Source organism: Saccopteryx bilineata, chromosome 8 (assembly GCF_036850765.1).
Source record: "Saccopteryx bilineata isolate mSacBil1 chromosome 8, mSacBil1_pri_phased_curated, whole genome shotgun sequence".
Lineage (NCBI taxonomy): Eukaryota > Metazoa > Chordata > Mammalia > Chiroptera > Emballonuridae > Saccopteryx > Saccopteryx bilineata.
The window spans coordinates 68,299,554-68,317,685 of record NC_089497.1 but is presented as its reverse complement, the minus strand read 5'-3'; the positions used below and the strand labels follow the sequence as shown (position 1 = coordinate 68,317,685).

Below are 18,132 nucleotides of genomic sequence, written 5' to 3'. Positions count from 1 at the left end.
GCATTAGGCACTTACATTCACAGCCAGCATATCATTTTCAAAGGCCTCACGCAGCTTCTTCATAATCTCTATCTCAGCATTGGCACAGGCCTCAACTGTGCCTTTCACAGTGATGGTTCTTTCAGGGTTGTATATGCTCAAATCCTGCAAGCTGGCCACCAAGAAAAAAAAAGAAAAATTTCCTTTTTTCAAGGAAAATGATTTGACTTTGGGTGGTGGGCACACAATGCAACATACAGATGATGTATCATATGCACCCTGACTGGGATCCATCCGGAAACCCCATCTGGGGCTGATGCTCAAATACCAAGCTATTTTTAGCACCTCAGGCTGATGCACTCCTGCTGAACTATCCTCAGCACCCGGGGCCATGTTCAAACCATTCGAGCACTGGCTACAGAAGGGGGGAGTGGGAGAAGCAGATGGTTGCTTCTCCTGTGTACCCTGCTTGGGAATTGAACCCAGGATGTTGTATACTTGCAACCTATATGATCCTATTAACTAATGTCACCCCAATAATTTAATTTGAAATAATCCCAGAAGCTCACAAATAAGTCTTGGTAGAGAACGGGGGGGAGAAGACTGGATTTCCTTACCACACACTGTGGTATACCTGCCATCTTATCCCAAACCTTTGTAGTGACATAGATCCGTAGTAAAATGTTTGGTAATAATTTTATGTATTTCTTTTTATGGTTTTGGAGATAATTATATCACTTATGATTACATTTCCATTTTACAGAAAAGCAGATGAATGAGTTGGGCATATCTAAACATTTAAGTTTGTCCTGGCCAGTGGCTCAGTGGATAGAGCATGATAGAGCGTTGGCCTGGCATATGGACATCCTGGGTTCAATTCCCAATCAGGGTACACAGGAGAAGCAACCATCTGCTTCTCCCACTCCCCCCTTCTGTAGCCAGTGCTCGAATGGTTTGAACATGGCCCCGGGTGCTGAGGATAGTTCAGCAGGAGTGCATCAGCCTGAGGTGCTAAAAATAGCTTGGTATTTGAGCATCAGCCCCAGATGGGGTTTCCGGATGGATCCCAGTCAGGGTGCATATGGAAGTCTGTCTCACTATCTCCCCTCCTCTCACTTAAAAAATAAAAATGTTCAAGTTCTCCATTATTAGACACAATTTGAATGAGTGGCTTACGATGAGATTGTTATCTTGGTCCCAGTCTCATGTTCAATCTTCTTCAAATTTCTCCCTTCTTTTCCAATAAGTCTTCCAACCAAGCCATTGTGGGCCAAGATTTTCAGTGGAATATCTTCAGATCTAAAATAATCAACAATTTAACATTTAAGGTAGACATAGCAGTTGCTCCCCAAAAGCTATTATCCTGTTGTTTTTTTCCCTTACAAACAGAAGTTGTTTTGTTCTGGTACCAAGTAGCAAGGGGCTTTACTAACCCCAGTGCATGAATTCTCATTAACATAAGCCAAGCCATGATAATTATACTCCTTTGTTGTGACTGGTTTGGAATAAGTCCATGAGGTAGATATGGTCAATGTGTGACTTTAGGAAGGTTTTCCTTGCTCTTAAAAAGGTACAAGGGTTAATGCCATTAATCAGATGATAGACTAGAAAGTTGTTCAGGCCCTCCTAACCCTACAGAGATACTAAGTTAACAACAATGAATAGGTTGAACACCTCTGTGAGAACCCTAGAGATCAGCTGAGAAATTATAGCACCCAGGCTATTATATAACCAAGAAGGGATTCCAGCAAGAGGGGAGGGGAAACTGTGGCATTTAGCATGTCTGTTCATGCTCCTTCCCCTACACATCATCGCAAGGAGCAACTGAGAAGCAATCCTTCATACCAGGGCTCCTCCTTTTAAAACATAAAAAAAAGACTAAAGCATGAATCTAACATTCTGGCTTGTCTGGGGGCTGCTCAAGAGATTAGTTTCTGTTTCTCCCGACTTGGCAGTGCCGACAAGATCGGAACCAGGTTTTGGGAAGTGCTGAAACGGAGGTAACAGTACATTAGAGCTGCAGTTGCACAGTCAGAAGCCAGGAAGAGAAAGATCAAAAAAATATTTGAAAGATCTAGAACTTACAGCCAAGCTGATTAGTGAAGGTTTTCCCCCGAATGAAGCTTGTATGCAGACTTAGAGGTGATTGTTTTTTAAATGCTCAAATCCCAGTAAAAGAAACAGAGAAACATGGACTAATCAAAGAATCAAAATAAAATTCAAGAAACTGACCCTAAAGAAATGCAGACTTATGAATTACCTAACAAAGAATGTAAAATGACTGTCATAAAGGTGCTCAGTGACCTAAAAGAGAACACAGACAACTAAATGAAATCAGAAAAATGACATGTGAACAAAATGGGAATCAACAGAGACAGAAACTATAAAAATAATCTCACAAACAATAAAGCTACAGATTAAAATAACTGAACTGAAAATTTTATTTGAAAGCTTCAACAGCAGGCATAAACAGGTAAAACAAAATATCAGCAAACCTGAAGACTGGTCTTTGAAATCACCAAGTCAGAGGAGAAAAAGGATTGCTGAAAAGCAAAGAGAGGCTAAGGTGCTTATGGGCCATCATAAAGTGCCTCAACATACACATCATGGGAATCCATAAGAAAAAGAGAGAGAAGGGCCAAAGAGATTTTCTGAAAAAATAATGATGGCCCTTGCCAGTTGGCTCAGTGGTAGAGCATCAGCCCTGCATGTGGAAGTCCTGGGTTCAATTCCCGGTCAGGGCACACAGGAGAAGTGACCATCTGCTTCTCTACCCCTCTCCTTTCTCTCTTTCTATCCCCTCTCACAGCTCAAATGATTCAAGCAAGTTGGCCTGGGTACTGAGGATGGCTCCATGGCCTCACCTCAGGCGCTGAAATAGCTCAGTTGCCAAACAACAGAGCAGTGGCCCCAGATGGGCAGAGCATTGCCCTGTAAGGAGCTTACTGGGTAGATCCCATTTGGGGGGCATGCAGGAATCTCTCTGTCTCTCTGCCTCTGCACCTTCCATTTAATGAAAAAGAAAAGATAATGACGGGAAACTCTCAAAATCTGAGGAAATAAATGGACATATAGATGCAAGAAGCTCAAAAACCTCCAACCAGGCTAAATCCAAAGAGAACCACAGTGAAACACATTACAACCTAAAAGTCTAAAGTCAAAGACAAAGGGCAATCTTGATAGCAGCAAGATAAAAGTGATTAGTAACATACCCAGGAGTTTCCATATTATTGGTGAATTTCTCAGCAGTAATTTTGCAGGCCAGAAGGGAGTTGGATGACATATTCGAACTGCTGAAAGAAAAAACTGTCAACCAGGAATACTGTAATCTGGCAAAATGTCCTTTGAAAATGAAGGTGAAATTAAGACTTTCTCAGATAAACAAATGCTGAGGGAGTTCATTACTATTAAAACTGCTCTATAAGAAATGCTAAAGAGAATCCTTTAAGTTCAAATGAAAGGACAGCAGACAGCAACATGAAGCTGTATAAAAATATAAGATTCTATAATAAAAACATGCAAATATAATAACCTTGATGCATAAAATTTAAATGACAAAAACAAAAAAAAGTAAATCTATGTTAATGGTATATAATATATAATAAACAATTTGTGACATCGATAATAAAGTAGAGGTAGAAGAGGGTATGGGGGGATGAATGGTGATGGAAGGAGACTTGACTTGGAGTAGTGAACACACAATTCTACATACAGATGATGTATTATAGAATAGTACAACTGAAACCTATATGATTTTATTAAACAGTGTCACCCCAATGAATTCAATAAAAAAATAGAGTGCAGTTGTAAAGGGGTAGAGTTCTGAATGCAACTGAAGTTGTTATCAGTTTAAAATAGAATGCTATAATTTTAAGATGTTTTATGTAACTGCAATGATAACCACACACACATACAACTCACCTATAGAATATACACAAAAAGAAATAAAATAAAATCAAAGCATTTCACAAAAAACACTCAAAAACAAAGGCACAAAAGACAGGAGGAAGTAAGCAAAGAAAAAAGAACTTATAGACACAGAGAACAATGTGGGGATTGCAAGAGGGAAAGGGGGCAGCAAGATGTAGAAAAGGGCAGGGGGACAGACAGTGATGGAGGGAGACTTGATTTGGGTGTTGAACACACAAGCTCTACATAGATGACATACTGTAGAGCTGTGCACCAGAAACCTGTATAACGTTATAAACCAATGTCACCCCAATGAATTCAATTAAAACATTGTTTTAAAGGGAAGACAATAAAGCTACAAGACACAGAAAACAAATGAACAAGAACAGCAATTTTCAGTCCTCTATTAGTATTTACTTTAAATGCAAAGGGATTAAATCCCCCAATCAAGACACAGATTGACTGAATGGATTAAAAACCAGAATAAAAAAAATTCAAATCAACAATTTGATACCTTAACAAATTAGAAAAAGAATAAACCAAACCCAAACTAGCATACAGAAAGAAACAATAATGATCAGAGCATAGATGAACAAAATGGAGAAGAGAAAAACAAAAGAAAAAAAAATCAATAAAACTAAGAGCTGGTTTTTCTGAAAAGATCAACAAAATTGACAACTGTTAGCTAGATGTACTAAGAATAAAAAGAGAACACACATATAAAATCAGAAATAAGAGGACATTACAACTGGTGCCACAGAAATAAAAATTATTATAAGAGAATACTATAAACAGTTATACATCAACAAATTGGATAACATAGAAGAAATGAATAAATTCCTAGAAACACTACAACTATCAAGATCAAAACATGAACAGGAAATCTGAACAGTCCAATAACAAGAAATTGAATGAATAATCAAAAAGCTCCCAACACAGACATGCTCAGGACCAGATGGCTTCCCTAAAGAAGTTTACCAAACATTTAAAGGAGAATTAATATCAATCCTTCTCCATCTCCTCCAAAAGACTGAAGAGGAGTAAACACTTCCAAGCTCATTCTATGTAGCCAGCTTTACTCTAATACTAAAGCCAAACAAGATACCTCAAAAACACAAAACCAACCAAATAAACAAAAACTACTAAACAATATCCCTGATGAGAATGTTGATGCAAAGATCCTTTAAAAATTTACCAGCAAGTTGAATTTGAAAGCATGTAAGAAGGATTATGCACTATGGCCAAGTGGGTCAAAGTCCTGGGATGTAAGGATAGTTCAACATATACAATTAATGTAATACACCACATTAACAAAATGAGAAAAAACCCACGTTATCACCTCAACTGATAGAAAAAAAGCATTTGATAAAATTTAAAACCTTTTCATGATAACAACACTCAACAACCTAGGAATAGAAGAAAACTACCTCAACATAATAAATGCAATTTGTGAAAAGCCCACATTGAGCACCATATTCAACGATGGAAGACTGAAGGCTTTTCCTCTAAGATCAGGAACAAGACAAGGACGCCTGCTCTCACCACTTCTATTCGACATGGTACTGGAAGTCCTAGCTGAAGCAACTAGTTGAGGAAAAGAAATAAAAGGTGTCCAAGTTGGAAGGAAGTGAAATTATCTCTGTTAACAGGTGACACGATCTTATGTGTTAAAACCCTAAAAATTTCCACAAAAAAACTGTCAGAATAAACTAATTCAGCAATGTCATGGGATACACAACCAACACACACACATTAGTTGTGTTTTTATCCACTAAATAGAAACACTCTGAAAAGGAAATTAAACATATAATTTCATTTACAATAACATCATAAAGAATAAAATATTTGGGAATAAACATAACCAAGGAAGTAAAAGACTTATAAAAACTAAAACTACAAAACATTGCTGAAATAAATGAAAGACAAGAGAAATCAATGGAGAGATATTCTACATTCATGGATGAGAAGACAATATTGTTTAGATCAGGGGTCCTCAAACTTTTTACACAGGGGGCCAGTTCTCTGTCCCTCACACCGTTGGAGGGCCAGAGTATAAAAAAAACTATGAAAAAATCCCTATGCACACTGCACATATCTTATTTTTAAGTAAAAAAAAAAAACGGGAACAAATACAATATTTAAAATAAAGAACAAGTAAATTTAAATCAACCAACTGACCAGTATTTCAATGGGAACTATGCTCCTCTCACTGACTATCAATGAAACAGGTGCCCCTTCCAGAAGTGCGGAGGGGGCCGGATAAATGGCCCCAGGGGGCCGCATGTGGCCCGCGGGCCGTAGTTTGGGGACCCCTGGTTTAGATGTTCATAATACCTAAAGCAATCCACAGATGCTATGCAATCCCTATGGCAATTTTTGAATAGAAAAATTCATTCTAAAATTTGTATGTAATCTCAAGGGACTTTAAATAGTGAAAAACAATTTTGAAAAAAGAACAGGTTGGAGGACTCATATATCCTGATTTAAAAATATATCACAGGCCCTGGCCAGTTGGCTTAGCAGTAGAGTGTCGGTCCGGTGTGTGGGAAGTCCTGGGTTCTATTCCTGCCCAGGGCACACAGGAGAAGCGCCCATATGCTTCTCTACCCTTACCCCTCTCCTTTCTCTCTATCTCTCTCTTCCCTTCCTGTAGCCAAGGCTCCATTGGAGCGAAGTTGGCCCGGGTGCTGAGGATGGCTCCATCCACCACCTCAGACGTCAGAATGGCTCCAGTTGAAACAGACAATGCTTCAGATGGGCAGAGCATCACCCCCTAATGGGCATGCTGGGTGAATCCTGGTCGGGTACATGTGAGAGTCTGTCTCTGCCTCCCTGCTTCTCACTTCAGAAAAATACAACAAAAAAACATATCACAAAGCTATAGTAATCAAAACAATGTGGCATCAGCATCAAGACAGACAAATAAATCCATGAAATAGAATAGAAATAAACCCTCACATATATGGTCATATGATCGTTGACTAGGATGCCAACATTATACAATGGGGAAAGACAGTCTCTTCAACAAATAGTGTTGGGAAAACTGGATATGCATAAGCAAAAGAATGAGGCTGGACCCTTATCTTACTCCTTATACAAAAATTAACTCAAATTTATTAAAGACCTAAGTGTAAAATTTAAAACTACAATATTACTAGAGAAAACACAGGGGGAAGTTTTATGACATTGGACTTTGCAATGGTTTCTTAGCTATGACACCAAAGCACAGGAAATTAAAGCAAAAATAAATAAATAGAACTATATCAAACTTAAAAATTTTCTGCATCAAAGAACACAATCAACAGCGAAAAGATAGTCGATAGAACGGAAGAAATTATTTATAAATTATATCTCTGATAAGGGATTAATATTCAGAATATATTATATAAAGAACTCCTACAACTCAACAATAAAAAAATCAAATAACCTGTTTAAAAAATGTGCAGAGGAGCCCTGGCCAGGTAGCTCAGTTGGTTAGAGTGTTGTCCCAAAACACCAAGGTTGTGGGTTTGGTCCCTGGTCAGAGTACATACAAGAATCAATGAATGTATAAAGAAGTGGAACAACAAATCAATGTTTCTCTCTCTCCATTTGTCTGTCTCAAATCAATTTTTTTTTAAATTATTTTTATTTATTTATTCATTTTAGAGGAGAGAGAGAGAGAGAGAGAGAAGGGGGGAGGAGCAGGAAGCTTCAACTCCCATATGTGCCTTGACCGAGCAAGCCCAGGGTTTTGAACCGACAACTTCAGCATTCCAGGTCAATGCTTTATCCACTGCGCCACCACAGGTCAGGCTCAAATCAATTTTTAAAAAAATTTTTAAATGTGTAAAGGACTTGATAGACATTTTTCCAAAAATGATATACAAATGCCAAAAAGCATTAAAAAAGATGCTTAACATCACTAATCATCAAAGAAATGCGAATAAAAAGCACAATGAGATACTGCGAATACAAAATACAACATCACACCCATTAGTTTGGCTACCATCAAAATAACAGAAAATAACATGTTGGTGAGAATGTGGAGGACCTGGAACCCTTGTGCACCACTGGTAGGATTATGGTGTAAGTGCTAGGGAAAACTGTATGGAGGCTTCACAAAAATTACAACAATTGCCAAATGACCCAGCAATCTCACTTCTGGGTATATAGCCAAAAGAATTAGAAGCAGGGTCTCAGGGAGATACTTGCACACCCATGTAATAACAGCACTATTCACAATAGCCAAGAAGTGAAAACAGCCCAAATTCATCAATGGATGAATGAATAAACAAAGTGTGGTATATACATACAATGAAATATTACTCAGCTGTAAAAAGGAAGGAAATCCTGTCAGCTGTAAAAAGGAAGGAAATGCCACCAGACAGATGACTCTTAAGGATATTATCTTAAGTGAAATAAGTAAGTCACAAAGACAAATACTATATGATTCCACTTAGCTGAGTTCTCTAAAGTAGTCAAATTCATAGAAACAAAAAGTCAAGTGGTAGTTACCAGAGGTTAGAGGGAGGGGGAAAAGTGGAGTTGTTTAATGGGTATAAAGCTTCAGATTTGCAAGATAAGAATGTTCTGGAGACCTGTTTCACAACAATGTGAATATGTATAACACTACTGAACTTTACGATTAAAAATGGTTAAGATGGTAAATTTTATGTTTTTTACCACAAGAAAAAAAAAAAAGAAACAAGGAAGAGATGCCTTTCAATTTCTGAGTATTATTCTGTGGGGACACAGGTCTGGCATCACAACAGCCATCCTGTCATCACCAGGAAAGTATCAGACACTCTGAAGATGGTAAAGTAGAAAGAAAAGTCATGGGTCTTTGAGTCCGTGATTCAACTGACCGTGCAGTTCCTCTACCACAGGGCTTCTTGTTATGTGGTATAATCATCGTTTCTTATTGCCGTAAGCCACTTACGTGTTCTGTGTTTGAAATCAAAAGCATCTAATAGATGCTTTATTACTGCCCCAAATAAATGAATGCTTGAAGAAACTTCACTGGAATGTAACTTTGGGAGGGCAGAGGGTTTTTTTGTTTTTTTTTGTTTTTTTTTGTCAGCTTTGTTCATTGGCATATAGAACAGTGCCTGGCACACAGTAGATGCTCAAAAAGTACGTATTTGGTAAATGAATAACGTTTAGGATCCTTCTTCCCCTACACCCTCCACCTCCCATGTATCACCCCACAAGGCTCAGTTTAAATGCCACTTACACAGGCAGGCCTTCTCTGAAATCCCCAAATCCCCTCCTGTGTTCCCTGAAACTTTGATTAGGGCCTCTAGTAACAAGCAGTCATTGTCCGCTGTCAGCACTTGTCCTAGCTGTGCTTCCCTACATACAGGTGTAATGATTTGTTTAGTGAGTGTTTCTCCCACTGGATTATAAGACCCATGAATGCAGGAACTGGGTCTTGTTCATGATCACAGCTTCAACCCCCAGCACGGTGCTTAATACAATGTGGCACCCAAAAGTTTTGAAATCCAATTTATAAATCAGCCTTTTTGATTACTTAGAATATTGAAAATTGTTTGTACCTAAGTTGAAGGATCAAAGAGGGTGCTATTTACAAAGTTTTCAATAACTTCGATGAGGGAGGGGCTTCAAATTAAGCCATTTAGAAAATCTGAGCTTAGATTTGTAATGTTTTTCTTTTTTTCTGTGTGTGTGTGTGTGTGTGTGTGTTTGTATTTTTCTGAAGCTGGAAACGGGGAGAGACAGTCAGACAGACTTCCGCATGCGCCTGACCGGGATCCACCCGGCACGCCCACCAGGGGCGAAGCTCTGCCCACCAGGGGGCGATGTGAGCCACGGAGGGGCGTTGCTCTGCTGCAACCAGAGCCACTCCAGCGCCTGGGGCAGAGGCCAAGGAGCCATCCCCAGCGCCCGGGCCATCTTTGCTCCAATGGAGCCTCCGCTGCGGGAGGGGAAGAGAGCGACAGAGAGGAAGGAGGGGGGGGGGTGGAGAAGCAGATGGGCGCTTCTCCTATGTGCCCTGGCCGGGAATTGAACCCGGGGCCCCCGCACGCCAGGCTGACGCTCTACCGCTGAGCCAACCGGCCAGGGCTGTAATGTTTTTCTTTTAAGGATTACTTTCATTTGTTTGGTTTGGGAGCACTCTTATTTGACATTATTTGCTAAATGAATTTTATATTCAATTAATCTCTTAGTGCTTCTCTGTAAAACTGCCACCAAAGCCCGTAAGTGGATTTTGCCAAACTGACATAGAAACGTTTTTATTATCTATTCCATTACCATTACTTCATTTATTATATGAAGACAATTGCTTTAATAAGAATTGTATTTGCCCTTCAAATTGGTACAACACTAAGGAATCCCAAGAAGTATTTTGTAAAAGAAAAGGAAGTGGAGGAGGCAAAAAAAGAAAAGAGGAAGAAGAATCAAGCAGACATTGGATACAAGTTTCTACTACTAAAGGAAATGTGATCCAATTTTTAAAGAGTGCAAGTGGTTTACGAGTAGGTGACAGGAACCTTTCGTAGAACAGTAAATGATGGTTTTGATGACAGGGTACATTCTATACCTGCACTGTTTAATGTGATAGCTGCTAGCCATACATGTGACTGTTCAAATTTGAATAAAATTAAAATAAAATGTTCAGTTCCCCTATTGCACTAGTCACATTTCAAGCACTCAATAGCTACATGTGATAAGTTGCTATTGTATTGAACAGTGCAGACATAGAACACTTCATAGAACATCACTGCATGACACTGGACAGCACAGGTCTAAATATTCCTCCCAATAATTACTACCAGTGAGTGACGCAAGCCTTAGGATCACCAGGAGAAACAGCCATACTATAAATGTACAGGATCTGTTTCCCACTGTATTCTCTTCGGAAACAAATTTCTTAAACATAATCCTTCCCTGTCCCCTTCACTTAGTAATAGTTACAGCTTTTAAAATTTTTCTTGGGTTTCATTGAAGGAGAACCTCCTCCTATTCTCTGTTGAGTGACCTGGACATTGCACACAAACTTACAGTTTGGTCTCATCAGCCTCCTTCTGCATAATTTCGAGAATCATACGGCACGCTTCAGATGTCCCCTCTGGGGTGGCATGGATGGTGACGGGCTTCTCTGCGGCCCCAGAGTTTTCCTTCCTGTGGATGTCTACCCTGTAGGAAGAGAATTGGGAGCCATAGCACAAAGTTATCTGGAACAGGATCCTAGTTAGTCCCAAGACAGCACTGCACCAGCCACCGTACAGGAAGGACACAGACAAGGAAGTGTTATCAGCACGTCTGCAACCAATGCCATTCTCCAAGAAGGCAGCAAGCAGTGCAGGGCATTCTGTGCCAAACTTGAATCCTTTGCAGTTCCCCTTAGATGGGAATACTTCTGACAGATGTGCTATGGGACGAAGCACCAAGCCAACTTGGTAATGAAGCTAGCTTGGTCAATGAAGTACTTTGTGTGGTCTTTCAAAAGACTGTAGAATAAAGAGTCAAGTGAGCCGGGTAATACCGCACGCACATTGGCATAGTGCCCCTCTCTGAACTGATTACAGCTTTTAAAAGCTAGATGTTAATCCAAATCCAGACACCACAATCCAGCAAGCTTTATATATTTGAGTGTGGATAGAAAACAGAGGTGCGTCCTCTCTCAATGTTTGGGTTTCTTTGCTACTGGGAAGCCTGCCTTCTTCCAGGCTCTTAAAACTAATGGCTTAAAATCTTGATGAGTTTGTCAGATTTCTTGGTGTAATTGTGGCCTTAGTTATTTTTGTAACTTTCAAAATTACATGATTGCATCCCCTTTTACTCTGGCTGCTAGGAATCCCAGATCCAAGTCTTTGGCCTGTCTCTTGAATTGGGCACACTTTAAGAACTGACCTCACTTCTGTGTGTGTGTGTGTGTGTGTGTGTGTGTGTGTGTGTGTGTGTATTTGTGACAGAAACAGAGAGAGACAGAAAGAGGGACAGATGGGGTCAGACAGACAGGAAGGGAGAGAGATGAGAAGCATCAATTCTTTGTTGTGGCTCCTTAGCTGTTCATTGATTACTTTCTCATGTGTCTTAAATGGAAGAGGGGCTACCGCAGAGCAAGTGACCCCTTGCTCAAGCCAGCAACCTTGGGCTTCAAGCCAGTGACCTTTGGGCCCAAGCCAGTGACAACACGCTCAAGCTGGTGAGCTCACGCTCAAGCTAGCAACCTCAGAATTTTGAACCTGGGTCCTCTGCCTCCTAGTCTGACGCTCTATCCACTGTGCCACAGCCTGGTCAAGCCAACCTCACTTGGTTTTAAACTTACTGCCATTTTAAAGCCATTTTAATTTTTGGAAGAAAAAGACATAAAGGAAAATCACTTTCATAGTTAAGCAAACGTGGAGGGGGAAAAAAGGGCTGATTTTCAAATATAAGGATCATCAGATAGTACTTCCCCCTCTCTATTATCTCTTTATTTCACTCCTATGATTATGAGCTCTTGGACTACAATTTCCATTATTTGAAAGTAGCTTAGATACAAGGAAAATAGTGTTTTCTCTTTCAAATTACAAGATACGGAGTACGTGGCCTAAATAAAATGCACAAGGCATGTAAGTAACTAATACTTGTCAGTAACTTGGTGTTTTGTAATTCAAGTGCTTTCAAAGTAATTATTACATTCAATCTGCCTGACTGTCCTAATTTTTACAGTAACCTTTGCTTATAGAAGAAGCGATTGATGCTCAGAGAGGTGAAATATTTTTCCAGATCATAAAGCCATTAAGTGGTAAGACTTGATCATGGCTCTTTGTTTTAAAATCCTGTGCTTTCTTTGTTACATCATGTTATGGACATAGGAACATATAAAAATCAACAGCCCCATGAGTCCTTCTATTTACTACAATTTCTACTACCAGGTCAGTCTCCTTAAACAGACAGAAAACTAAATATAAGGCTAATATACTTTATTTCTTACTCAATATAGCTGTGACTCACTCACGTCCTTTATGTAGCTTTTTGTGAGCCTATCTAGGTGGTTTCAAAGAATGACCACCATCCAGTGCTCTGACTGAGGGGAGCTAAGATAAGAGGGTTCTAGGATCCCACAAAGTTCAGCTCCATTCCCCCACTGTTTTAGAAAATAGATGCATTCACAAGCATTAGTTAGCTTATAAGAACAATTCTTGGCTGTGAGGTCATTAGTACCTTCTTGATGAACTTTTAAGTGCTTCAGAGTATAACCTTTAGGCAACTGACATGAAAAGTTCATGAAAGCTGCTAACCTTCTGTTAGTCTGTTAATAGTTCTGTTTAAAGAAGCCACCATCCCATATAGCACAGCCCCCCACTGCTGATGCAAGCAATAGCAACTGGAGGATGGCTGGGACCCACCAGCACTCAGGGGACCCCTCAGAAGGAAGCAAAGGAAGCCCCGGAGGCACGTACCGGGACTGGGTCTGCTTAGTGATGTTCTTTATGGTCAAGCCCTCCTTTCCGATGATGGCACCAACAAACTGGGTGGGGACCAGGATCCGAAGCGGGAAATCAATCTGTCTGGCCTGAGAAGAGCCCCCAGGGGCGTGGCCTTGCTCCCTGGAAGAGTGGTCCCCACGCTGGGCTCGCTGAGGGGGCGAAGGGGAGCTCACCTCTTCATCCGGGATGTAGGAAATCTTGAAGGAGTAGTTCTCAAACTGATGCCCGCTAAGCTTCTCGATGGCTCTGAAATGCAGCAGGAACCGGCGAGCTTTGTTAGCAACATCAGAGAAGACCCTCCAGGTCAGTGGACTGGTTCATTCACTCTCATTTACTGGTTGCCTATGTGAGTGCCATTAATCCTCACAGAGTATACAGTGGTGAGCATGACAGATGCCATCTTTGCTCCCTTGGAGCTTGTGGCTAACAATTACACAGTAATCACAGTCTACGGGCCTGGTCAGACGTGATATACAATTATGCATTTGACTTTTTAAAAGATTTTATTTATTGATTTTAAGAGAGGAGAGAGAGAAATGGGGAGCGGGGGAGCATCAACTCCTAGTAGTTGCTTATCATATGTGCCTTGACCGGGCGAGCCCAGGGTTTTGAACTGGTGACTTCAGCATTCCAGGTCGATGCTTTATCCACTGCGCCACCACAGGTCAGGCACATTCCGTTTTATTTAACCACCCAAGACTGTCTCCCCCTTATCAAAGGTTCTTTTTTAATGTCAGTATAAAATTATGACTTTTTTTTTCTTCTCCCTACTCTTCTTTCTTTTTAATTATTTTTATTTATTTATTCATTCTAGATAAGGGGGGGAGGAGCAGGAAGCATCAACTCCCATATGTGCCTTGACGGGGCAAGCCCAGGGTTTTGAACCGGTGACCTCAGCATTCCAGGTTGATGCTTTATCCACTGCGCCACCACAGGTCAGGCATGACTCTTTTTTAGGGGGGGTGGTATTTTTCTGGGTTTTTTTTATTGATTGATTTTTAGGGGGGGGAGAGAGAGAGAGAGAGAGAGAGAAAAGGGAGGAGCAGGAAGCATCAACTCGCATATGTGCCTTGACCGAGCAAGCCCAAGGTTTCGAACTGGCAACCTCAGCGTTCCAGGTCGACGCTTTATCCCACTGCGCCACCACAGGTCAGAGGCATGACTCTTTTTTAAACCATTATAGTATTTATTATTGAAAATTCAGAAAACCACAAATAAGAAAAAGTTCTAACATCTATATCTACCTTATTTTTCTTAAATATAAATATATTATTTATAAAAACAAATATACATACTTTTTTCTAACCTTTAAAAAATCATTAATATTCTAAACATTTTCCCAAGTCATTAAATACACTCCAATGTAACATTCTATTGATTTACCATAGTTTTTGCAAACGATTCTCCAGTGTTCATATACTGTACATATAAAGTCTCATCTTTTACTATGTTTTATTTTTTAGCAAAAGAGACAGAAGGGAGATGAGAAGCATCAACTTGTAGTTGTGGCACCTTAGTTGTTCATTGTTTATTTCTCATATGTGCCTTGACTAGGGGGCTGCTGCCAAGCCAGTGACCCTTCAGTGACCCTTTGTTCAAGTCAGTGACCTTGGGCTCAAGCCAGTAATTTTGGGCTTCAAGCCTGTGATCATGGGGTCATATCTAAGATCCCACACTCAAGCCAGCGACCCCACGCTCAAGTCAGCAACCTTGGTGTTTTGAACTTGGGTCCTCAGCATTCCAGGTCAATGCTCTATCCACTGTGCCACCACCTGGTCAGGCCAATTGTTTACTATTATATACAGTGTTGTCATAGGTCTCTTTGCAATTACAACACTGCACACAGGATAAATGCCTAGTAGAGCTGCTGGATCAGAGAGTAAGCAGAATTCTAGCATTAAGTATTACCCAGTGTCCTTCTGGAAATGTTTCAACATTTACTATCCTATAGTAGTTAAGACAGACACCATTTGTTTCTTTAAGTCCTCAAAAGCACAGAATATTATCTAAAAACATTTATTAATTTAATAGGAAATAAATAATATCCCACTATTGCATTTTAAAAAATATACATTAAGTGGAACAATTTTTTACATGTTTCTGGCAGCATGGAAAAACAATATCCCTATTGTACTGTGTTAATGTTCAGGGTTTGTGAAATTATTGCAAAGCAGCACCTTTTGAGTTCAATAAAAACAACAAAGTAATATGTGCAGAAGTCCTACCTATGTGGCAGCTGGACAAGAATGTAAAGTGAGTTAGATCTTGCTTATACATGTGTGCAAAAGTCAACAGAAAATGAATTATTGCCTTTTCTAAGGCAAAATTAACTTTTTGAAAAGTATCTGTATGAAAATGGGTTAAATATGTCTTCATGAGTGTTAAAACCTTGAAAATGAAATAAATTATAATCCTGGGATGTAGAACCAAGGTTCCGTCACATCCATAAAGCATGACCACATGTGACCATATTCTAGTTATGATGAGCTAATGGGCACTTCAAGAACCTTCTATGAAAAGGAACTTGTTTTTGTTGTTTATTAGAAACCTCAATCCCATGTCCTTTAATAGCCAACCTCAAAATGAACCACCACCAAGCCAGGTGCTCCACAACTTTTAAAAATAATTAATGAATTAATTAATTTTGGAGAGAAGAGAGAAAGAGAGAAGGGTGGAGGAGCAGGAAGCATTAAGTCCCATATGTGCCTTGACCCAGCAAGCCAGGGTTTTGAACTGGTGACCTCAGCATTCCAGGTTGACACTTTATCCACTGCGCCACCACAGGTCAGGTCAGGTGCCTCCTGATTAACCACTACCAGACACTTCTCCCTGCTGATGTCACTGAGGTAGATCACCCTTTTAATATTACACAGGAAAAATGGATGTTTTAGTATCCATTCCATTAATGTGGATAAAATATAGGCTTGTGCTTCTTTATCTTGGTGCATGGAGAACACTTGCAGTAAAAGTGGCTCCTGGTGGTTAGCAGAGTCTAGGCGACACAATGTCACAGAGATGGTGCTTTCTATTCCTGACCATGTCAAGATACAGCTCCCACATCTGCACATCTGCTTTGATGCCATGGCTCAACATTTTTCAAGATAAAAGACTGTACAATTAACAAACAGCCATCATGGTATAAGTGCCCTGGAGCTTCAGTGGCATGTCAAAGGTCTGTATCTTTTCAGAAAGGTTTTTAAACAGAGGATTCAACTGAATTCAAAGAGAACCCTTCAAAAAAATTCGAAGGAAGCCCAAATGCACTTACATTTTTGCTTCTTCTCTTGTTGCATATGTGACATTGACAACAGCAGTTTCTGTGTCTGTGTTGACTAGGAAAGAAGCAATAAATACATTGTCAGAAAAAAAAGCTGTCACCTTTAACGTAATGTAAACAGACGTACTTTAGAGACAAATGCATAAATAATTCATTGCCCTAACTTTAGCGTTATTTGAAACTCTATCTTTATTCATGTGCATTTATAGTAGTTTGTAATCAATTATAAGTTCACATTTGTAATTAATTGTATACATAACTCAAAGCTAATATTTTCCCTTATTTTATAGACACTTTTGCATGGGTACATGTATATGTACATTTTCTGTTGTTTGTTTTTATTTTGTTTTCCTTTTTTGTATTTTCTTGAAGTTATAAGCAGGGAGGCAGTCAGACTCCCGCATGTGCCCGACCAGGATCCACCTAGCGTGCCCACCAGGGGGCAACGCTCTGCCCATTGCTCCATTGTGGCAGGAACCATTCTAGCGCCTGAGGCAGAGGCCATGGAGCTTTTCTCAGCACCCGGGCCAACTTTGCTGCAATGGAGCCTTGGCTGAGGGGAAAAGAGAGACAGAGAGAAAGGAGAAGGGGAAGGGTGGAGAAGCAGATGGGCACTTCTTCTGTGTGCCCTGGCCAGGAATTGAACCCAAGACTTCTACATGCCAAGCCAACGCTCTACTAGTGAGCCAACCGGCCAGGGCCAAGGAATCATTCTTATAAGTTGGCTTATCTTAGTTCATAATTGCTGCTTCTTCCAAAGTCAGAAGTCAAGAATAAATTTAAAAGGCAAGATAAAACTTTCTCAATCCAACCCAGTAAACTTAAAGCAAACATACTGATTTTCCCAAAACAAGCATACTTGACTAAGTTAAATTCTCTGCTTAAAATGTTTAAACTACTGGAAGACCCAGACTTAACAACAACATTAAGTTAAGGATAATTCAACAACCACAATAGAGCTGCTTTTCAAAGTAATAATAAAACCCTACAGCGTAGAAATTCTTTTTTTAATTTAAAATTTTTATTTTTAATTTATTGTGTTGACACGGTTTCAAGTGTCCCACTCAATATAGCACCCTCTACTCAGCGCACCCTGCCCCACCATGCCCCATGCGGTCTCTTTCCACTCATTTCCCCCTTTTATCTGCCCCCCTGCCTCCACTCCATCTTTTCCTCTGGCTATTGCTATCCTACTTTTTTGTATTTGCATTATGAATATATAATTTGACTAACCCTTCACCTTCTTTGATCTCATCCCCCTTTCCCCCTACCTTCTGACAGCTGTCCATCTGTTCCCTATGTCCCTGCCTCTGTTTTTTGTTCCTCAATTTATTGTGTTGATTAGATTCCACATAAGTGAGATCATATGGTATTTCTCTTTCTCTGACTGGCTTATTTCATTTAGCATAATAATCTCCAGGTCTGCCGGACCAGGCAGTGGCACAGTGGATAGAGCATCGGATTGGGATGTCAAGGACCCAGGTTCAAGACCCCGAGGTTGCCAGCTTGAACGCGGGCTCCTCTGGTTTGAGCAAAGTTCAACAG

At 40.0% G+C, this 18,132-nt stretch overlaps 1 protein-coding gene across 7 annotated transcripts in view; it reads right to left on the bottom strand.

Annotated features, from left to right (window-relative positions):
• The window catches only part of IGF2BP2 (insulin like growth factor 2 mRNA binding protein 2), a 193,717-nt gene that overhangs the window by 26,006 nt on the left and 149,579 nt on the right, over positions 1 to 18,132 (bottom strand). For 4 of the 7 annotated variants that reach the window (XM_066241060.1, XM_066241063.1, XM_066241066.1 and 1 more), the window contains 6 exons: positions 16,579 to 16,642; positions 13,284 to 13,556; positions 10,894 to 11,028; positions 3,192 to 3,272; positions 1,156 to 1,278; positions 16 to 151 (listed from right to left, as the gene is read on the bottom strand). In XM_066241060.1, the coding sequence (XP_066097157.1) occupies positions 16 to 151; positions 1,156 to 1,278; positions 3,192 to 3,272; positions 10,894 to 11,028; positions 13,284 to 13,556; positions 16,579 to 16,642 (812 nt within the window). The remainder of the gene's footprint in view (positions 1 to 15; positions 152 to 1,155; positions 1,279 to 3,191; positions 3,273 to 10,893; positions 11,029 to 13,283; positions 13,557 to 16,578; positions 16,643 to 18,132) is intronic. The other 3 variants (XM_066241062.1, XM_066241065.1, XM_066241061.1) reach the window with 2 other exon arrangements.